Source organism: Salminus brasiliensis, chromosome 11 (assembly GCF_030463535.1).
Source record: "Salminus brasiliensis chromosome 11, fSalBra1.hap2, whole genome shotgun sequence".
NCBI classification, from domain to species: Eukaryota; Metazoa; Chordata; class Actinopteri; order Characiformes; family Bryconidae; genus Salminus; species Salminus brasiliensis.
This window is the reverse complement of record NC_132888.1, coordinates 36,471,646-36,478,378: the sequence shown is the minus strand read 5'-3', so window position 1 is coordinate 36,478,378 and position 6,733 is coordinate 36,471,646. Positions and strand designations below refer to the sequence as shown.

Genomic DNA, 6,733 nt, shown 5'->3' with positions numbered 1-6,733 from the left:
CACGAAGATATCAAGAAGGGGGCAAACACTTTTCACACCGCTGTATCTACTTCCTGTTTTGGTATGGTGTCTCCAGTAAATAAATAGGCCACCACAGTGTCCTTGATTGAAGTATACCCTACTCCATTACAGTTTATCATCAAATATGTTTGAAGTTGTTTCCTATCAAAGTTCAAAAGAATCCAATGAACTGTGTACGAGGAGTTTGTAAAAATATATGAAAAATGAACAAATTCCAAAATGCCGAATTCTTGTTGGGTGGAGTCACTCGTACCAATGTTAGTCGTGTGTGTAATGATGTCAGTTTTATCGAAACCAAAAAAAAATATGTGAAAATTTGCAAATTCCAATATGGCCGACTTCCTGGACACTGGCCACACCCAAATTCCAAAATGCCCCCTTTCCTGTTGGGTGAAGTCACCAGAGGTGACAATGTTAGTCGTGTATGTAATGATGTCCATTATGTCCAAATCAAATTAAAAAAAATTCTGAGCAATTATGCCCACACCCAAGGCAAATGACCAAAGAAACCAATGCGTAGAATATAGCATATAGGTGGCGCTATAGAGCCCCTGAGATACCTCCATGCTAAATTGTGATGTCAGATCAAAAGATGTCTAAAGATGTTTCATGAGTTTCCATCCTTTGTTGTATCCATCCAGGATGTGTTCACTTCCTGTAAATGGTATCTGGGCTTGCCACAACATTTGACGAGACTTCGACCGAGACCGCCAAATTACACCCTGGAGATGGAAATACGGGTCAGAGGAGGAAAATGAGGAGGAAACTGGGCTGTTCTGTCTTTGAAACATATGGGGATGGGCGGAGCTACACATCATACTGCAACCAACCAGCAGAGGCGCTAGACCTGTGGTGGCTTCACTTTTGAGAGATGTTGCGCTGTTCATACAGCAGTTCCATTTCCTACAGACCTCAGCTTATACAGTACGACACCTACTGGTCAACATTAGGTATTACAGGGGGAAGTGAGACTCCACAGGGAAATGATGATGGACAGCTTTCTTTTCCAGTTTAAAAATGGGATCAAAGTGATGAAGATGTTAAAGAGCATCAGAACATTGTTAATTTCACTTTTATCTTTAGTCTTTTATCTTTGCAAAGACAAATCATCTCTCAGAAGCATCTTTCTGCTTTAATAGAGGACACATGGGGTGGAGTTCAAACACAAGTTCCAGTTATCGGCATGGCAACCAAGCAGATCGTTCTAATTGTGATGTCACAGTGGATGAGCTCATCACCCCCTGAGCTCGGAATTTTGGCATTTCTACTCAGGTCACTGAGGAAGACACAGGAGACGAGACTCTGTCTTAGCGATTTGCGCCGCGATCGTCTTAGAGATAGTCTTAATGATAGTCTCAGCGTTTGATTTAGCAAGTCTTAGAGACTCGCTTAGAAATAGTCTTAGCAGTTAGTTTAGCCATAGTCTTAGAGATAGTCTCATCAGTTAGATTAGTATTAGCAATCGTCTTAGCAATATAATTAGCGATAGTCTTACCAATACAGGTAAAAATTAGGAAAAGGAAGCTGCAGATTTGGTTCATACAGCAGTAGACGATGGAGCAGAAGTCTACAGCTACAGGTCCTTCATACAGAACTGCTGAAATCTGATTTTATAGATGAACCCTTTGTTTGTTTCATTAGATTTTAGATTTAGGACTCAGGCTCCAGTTTTCCACTCTGTAATGTGAACTGAAATGAGCACTGTTAGGAATTTTATTAAGAGTTAAGGGAATCGGAACCTCTCCCGACTCCATTCTCTCCATCAGTCTGTAAATATCCAACCCCTTATATCCTGTACTCAGATATCAGACGTAGAAAGAGGAGAAGACAGGAGGAGGTTACCCAGCAGATTTCACAGGGAACATCCGAGGTACCCAAACCTGAAGCCCCGGCAGGGAAGAGAAGGAAGGTGGAAGTCAGCCGGCCCACGATAACCACGCGAAGACAGCGGAAAGCCTTGAAGCCAGGTTAGCTCATTGGCCGGACCACTGTCCACAATGAAGTGGTTCAGTGTTTAGTGTAATTTTCTCTTAAGTGAACTGGACTTACTGGAAGTGGAAGTACTGATGTTTATCCACGTCCACGGTCAGTAGATACCACTGCATCCTTCATAGCCTGTGATGCTAATAGCTCAGCTCTGGAGAGATGAGGTGAGAAAGCTGATGTTCAGTTCTAACACTGTTTATTTTCCACAGACACTTTTTCCTCTCTATATATCACTGGAGAGAAATTGGGCGAGGGAGGCTTTGGGTCCGTCTTCGAGGGAACCCGTGTTGCTGATGGCCTACAGGTTCTCAAATCCATCCTTCATAACTGCATCATCTTCTCTATTCCCTTTTCAGTCCTCATAATATTAACACCCTGTGTTGTCTCTGTGTGCAGGTGGCCATTAAATTTGTCATAAAACAGGCCGATGATGAATATGTCCAATGCGTAAGTACAGCTGGAACCCAGATTTTACTGTCCAATCACACATCATGCTCCTAAACATCACTGTTCTTCACTGCCCTCACCATTGACCTAACCCTGTACTGCCTTCCTGCAGCCTGTTGAGCTCAAGGCCGTGCCAATAGAAGTGGCTCTAATGAAGAGGATGAGCCAGCCACCCATCAGCAGCATCATAAAGCTCATCGAGTGGTTTGATGAGCCTAAGCTCTACATCCTGATCCTGGAGCGCCCTGATCCTTGTATGGACTTGAACACCTTAATTGCCCTGTGCGGAGGTTCCTTCTCTGAGGAGATAGCCAGTCAGATTATGGTCCAGGCAGTGGAGGCAGCAAGAACATGCCACAAGCGAGGTGTCCTGCACAGGGACATCAAGCTGGAGAACTTCCTGTTCAATATGGACACCTCAGAGCTGAAACTGATCGACTTCGGCTGTGGGGACTGGATCAAGAAAAGTGGCTATCGTGATTTTTCAGGTAAAATGGAGCTCATGGCCCTAAATTTACACGTGACCTTTAAAACATGATCCTGAGAGGGGCCTAAGGTCCAATAGCCACTTCACTGTGAGGGTAATGTAGAGGAATGAAGTTCTGGACTCCTTGATTCTCTTCTTCTTCATTTATGTTCTCAGGCACCTTTCAGTACTGCCCTCCGGAGTTCTTTCTGAAGGGGAGGTACTACGCCAGTCCTGCAACAGTCTGGTCTCTGGGAGTCCTACTGTTCAGGCTGGTTAATGGACACCTGCCCTTCACAGAGGAGCAGGAAATCGTCGAGGGGCCCCTGTGCTTCAGAGAAGACTTATCCAATGGTGAGGTTACTGAGAGCATTCTTGAGAGACTCTTAGAAGTTCAGAATGATGGATTTTGCATGGTTGTCTTTTAGAGATATTGGAGATATTATGAGAACTGAAGAGAAGGTCAATGTCATACCTAATCATCTGTCTCCCACCCAATCCCACCCTCTGCACAGAATGCTGCAGCCTGATTCGAAGTTGCCTGCAGCGAAACCCCGCCCAGAGGCCTAAGCTGCATCAGATCTTGCAGCATGACTGGTTCCAGTGCAGCTCTCCAACCCAGGATCAGGTAATGTGAATCTCCTGGGTTGTGTTTCAGGTGATGGAAGGAGAGCAGCCTCCACACCCTTCAGAGCAGAGGAGACAAAAAACGCCTGACCATCGGCTTCATCGAGAGGTAAAAATCTATAGCATGAGACACCTGGGACACCATAATAGGACCACTTTAGCTGTCCAGAAGTTTGCAGACACCCCTTCTGATGAATGCATTCAGCTACTTTAAGTTGCACCCATTGCAGACACAGATGTGTCAATGCACACACACACACAGCTGGTCTAGTCCACGTAGAGATGGCTAATGTCAGGCGTGGGCTAGAGGGGTATAAAGCCCCCCAGCATTGAGCTGTGGTGCAGTGGAAGAACTGTGTTCTCTGGAATGATGGTGCTCCATCCAATACTTTTGGGATGGCTTGGGGAGTTGGGGATCAGGTGGGATGCTGATCATCCAACATCCTGATCTCACGAATGCTCTTGTTGCTGAATGCAATCAAATCCTTGAACGACCAGGTGTCCCAATATTTTGGTCCATATAATGTAGCGTCCCTTGAATTTCTCCAGGAAGCCTGAGCAGTGTATCCAGCTCAGAAGGGGTCAGGTTTAGGGGTCAGGGTTAGGGGTCAGGGTTAGGGGTTAGTGTTAGGTTTAAGTTAGGCTTAGGGTTTACCCATGGCCTGTAGTTCAAGAGGGTTCAAGTGGGGTCACCCTTCCAGTGAAGATCTAAGTGATCAGCGCTCCCTCTTTCTCTTAGAGCTTAGAACCCTTTTGGTTCTGTAGGGAGAGAGAAGTGATCAGCCAATAGAACGCGGACCAGAAGCCTGTGAAGCAGTTAGCAGTTAAATCGCTGCTGCAGTGAGAAGGAGATACTGCTGCTGTGTTGATTGTCTGTGTTTCAGGATTCCTACAGTCCCCCATCCTTGGTTTCCTGGACCCTCCAGCCACTAGGCCCGACTCCCGACTCTTCATGCCTCTCGCTCCTTCCGGGCTGTAGAGCAGTTTCTCGTTGCTCCAGCCTCTGCTCTGCCCCATCACTCTTTACACAGTCCATGCCTCCACCTTCTTCTGCTTCAGCTATTTCGTTCCCTCCCTTTGGCCCCAACGGCCACTGGCATGCTGCATTACCTGAGCCGTGACCCTTCAGGGTCCATATGCCCCTCCCTCTATCATTGTCTGCCCCAGGAGTCTCCCGATTGGCTCCCTGTCCTTCGGCTTGATTTTTTCTTTGCCCCTGCGACTCCATGCGTACGTCGTCATGAGGCTTCTCTCGCTGTGTCCAGACCTCACAAGGCCGTTGCAGGATTCAGTCCCGCTCCCTTTGCCTGGACCAGCGTAGCCTTTCTGGACGATTCGCTCGTCGCCCGACCCGACTGCTACCTTCAAACAGCCAATCCCTGCGTTACGTCCACTGTTGCTAAGAAGTAAGTTCAGAAGTACAGAAGTACTAAAAAGTAACTTTCCACAATCCGGCGCCAACCAGAGGAGGATGGGTTCCCCACTTGAGCCTTGGTTCCTCTCAAGGTTTCTTCCTGGCTTCTCAGGGAGTTTTTCCTTGCCACTGTTGCCCCCGGCTTGCTCATTAGGGGTCTAGGCCCGGATTCCTATTAATCACTAGCAACACAATGGACTCATTTTAATGGAACCGTTTACCCTACCGATCTGACCTCGAGCTTCCCAGCTCAGTCAGAGCCCTCTTCCCCCTCTCCTACTGTCTGCCCTCTTATTATGATATGGTGATGGCATTGACCGAACCAGCAAAGCAGACTCACCCCACTACCAATCTAACCTCCCATAAACTCCATCTCTACCTTGTTCAAGTTCACAACCCACTACCACCCTGTCACCTCCCTTTAACCCCCTTTCCCATATCCCTTAGCCCTCGCTCTACTACTAGAGGAGGGTCTGTCCTTCTACCACCAACCAGCAGCTGTCTGAACTCTAGCCCCCTCTTTTACAGGCTCCTCCCATTTTACCATAGGCTGATGGCATGATCCGAACTGAAAGTGAAAATAAAGGATTTTAGATTCCTGATCAGGTGATTGTGTTTATTAGTACTGATGATGAACTCCATGTCTTAAAGAGCTACTGTATATACAGCTAAATGGAACTTTGATATGTAGGATAAAGCTTGCCAAAACAAACAAATGAACAAACACATTTAATAATTAATGCAATAAAAGAATGCAAGAAAAATAAAATAAATAAATAAATCTGAGATATAAAACCATAAACAAATAAATCTGGGGTAGAAATAAATAGCTAAAATAATGAGATATTATTGAATACATTTTTATTTAATTAGTTATAATATATATGTGTGTGTTTGTGTACACTGTTTAATATTTATATATATATTTAAACTTTTGTACTATTTTTATTATTACCAATAATTGTAGTTTTTTCTGTATTTATTAAATGTACATATTTAAATAAATAAATAAATAAATACAACTAAATGTATAAATAAGTATGGGATATAAAACCGCAAACAAACAAATAAATCTGGGGCAGAAATAAATAAGTAAAATAATTATATATTATTCAATACTTTTTTACCTAATCATATATATGTATAAACAAATAAATATTGGATATAAAACAGGTCTTAGTGGTGTTGTCAAGTCTGAAACCTGACTGCTGTGTCAAAGACTGGCACATTTATTCTACCTCACAGAGTCGAGCTGAACACAGCTTTACACACAACTCAGTAGTCAAACACACTCACCATCAAACTTATCCAGACCAGCCGAGTTCCAAATGAGGGTTGAGGGGGACTCGGCCACCTCACCTTGAGGGAAAACAGGCTCCGAATGAGGTGGACCAGTGCGTCTGTCTGAGGTCCCTTCTATCGTTACTGAACAACAGTCCGGCTTAAGAACGTCCAGTCAACATGCTGGACAGCTCAGCTCTCCACTGTCTCCATTAAAGCCACTGTCCGAACAGTATCTACCCACTTGTCCAGGATCTTCTTTTCATTTTGTGAAGCACAATGGTGTGTTTACCTGTATACCAACTGGCATTGGGCAATAGAGATGCTAGCATTACTGCTACCGAGTGCTAAACAGCTTTGTTCGGTGGCAGCTATGGTGGACAGTTGACTTCCTGGCCGGCTAATGCTATGTTAATGTTTAATGCGACGACCTCTGCAATGTTAGGGTATCAGATTATATTTAGCTGGTTTAAAAATGATCGATTTGATAT

General features: G+C 44.7%; 1 protein-coding gene across 1 annotated transcript; it reads left to right on the top strand.

Moving 5' to 3' along the window:
• The first annotated feature begins 392 nt into the window (after positions 1–392).
• On the top strand, positions 393–4,668 carry LOC140565134 (serine/threonine-protein kinase pim-2-like). The gene is made up of 9 exons (XM_072690941.1): positions 393–426; positions 1,824–1,988; positions 2,217–2,311; positions 2,404–2,454; positions 2,567–2,942; positions 3,098–3,274; positions 3,436–3,548; positions 3,579–3,656; positions 4,579–4,668. Exons 1-9 carry the CDS (start codon positions 393–395, stop codon positions 4,666–4,668), a joined length of 1,179 nt encoding a protein of 392 aa, XP_072547042.1.
• The last annotated feature ends 2,065 nt before the right edge of the window (positions 4,669–6,733 follow it).

Excerpts from the sequence above, each read along its gene's own strand:
- LOC140565134 (XM_072690941.1), top strand. The coding sequence starts at position 393 with ATGCCCCCTTTCCTGTTGGGTGAAGTCACCAGAG. Across the intron at positions 427-1,823 it reads GTTGGGTGAAGTCACCAGAG|ATATCAGACGTAGAAAGAGG; the intron begins GTGACAATGTTA and ends TCCTGTACTCAG. Across the intron at positions 3,657-4,578 it reads ACCATCGGCTTCATCGAGAG|TCCATGCCTCCACCTTCTTC; the intron begins GTAAAAATCTAT and ends CTCTTTACACAG.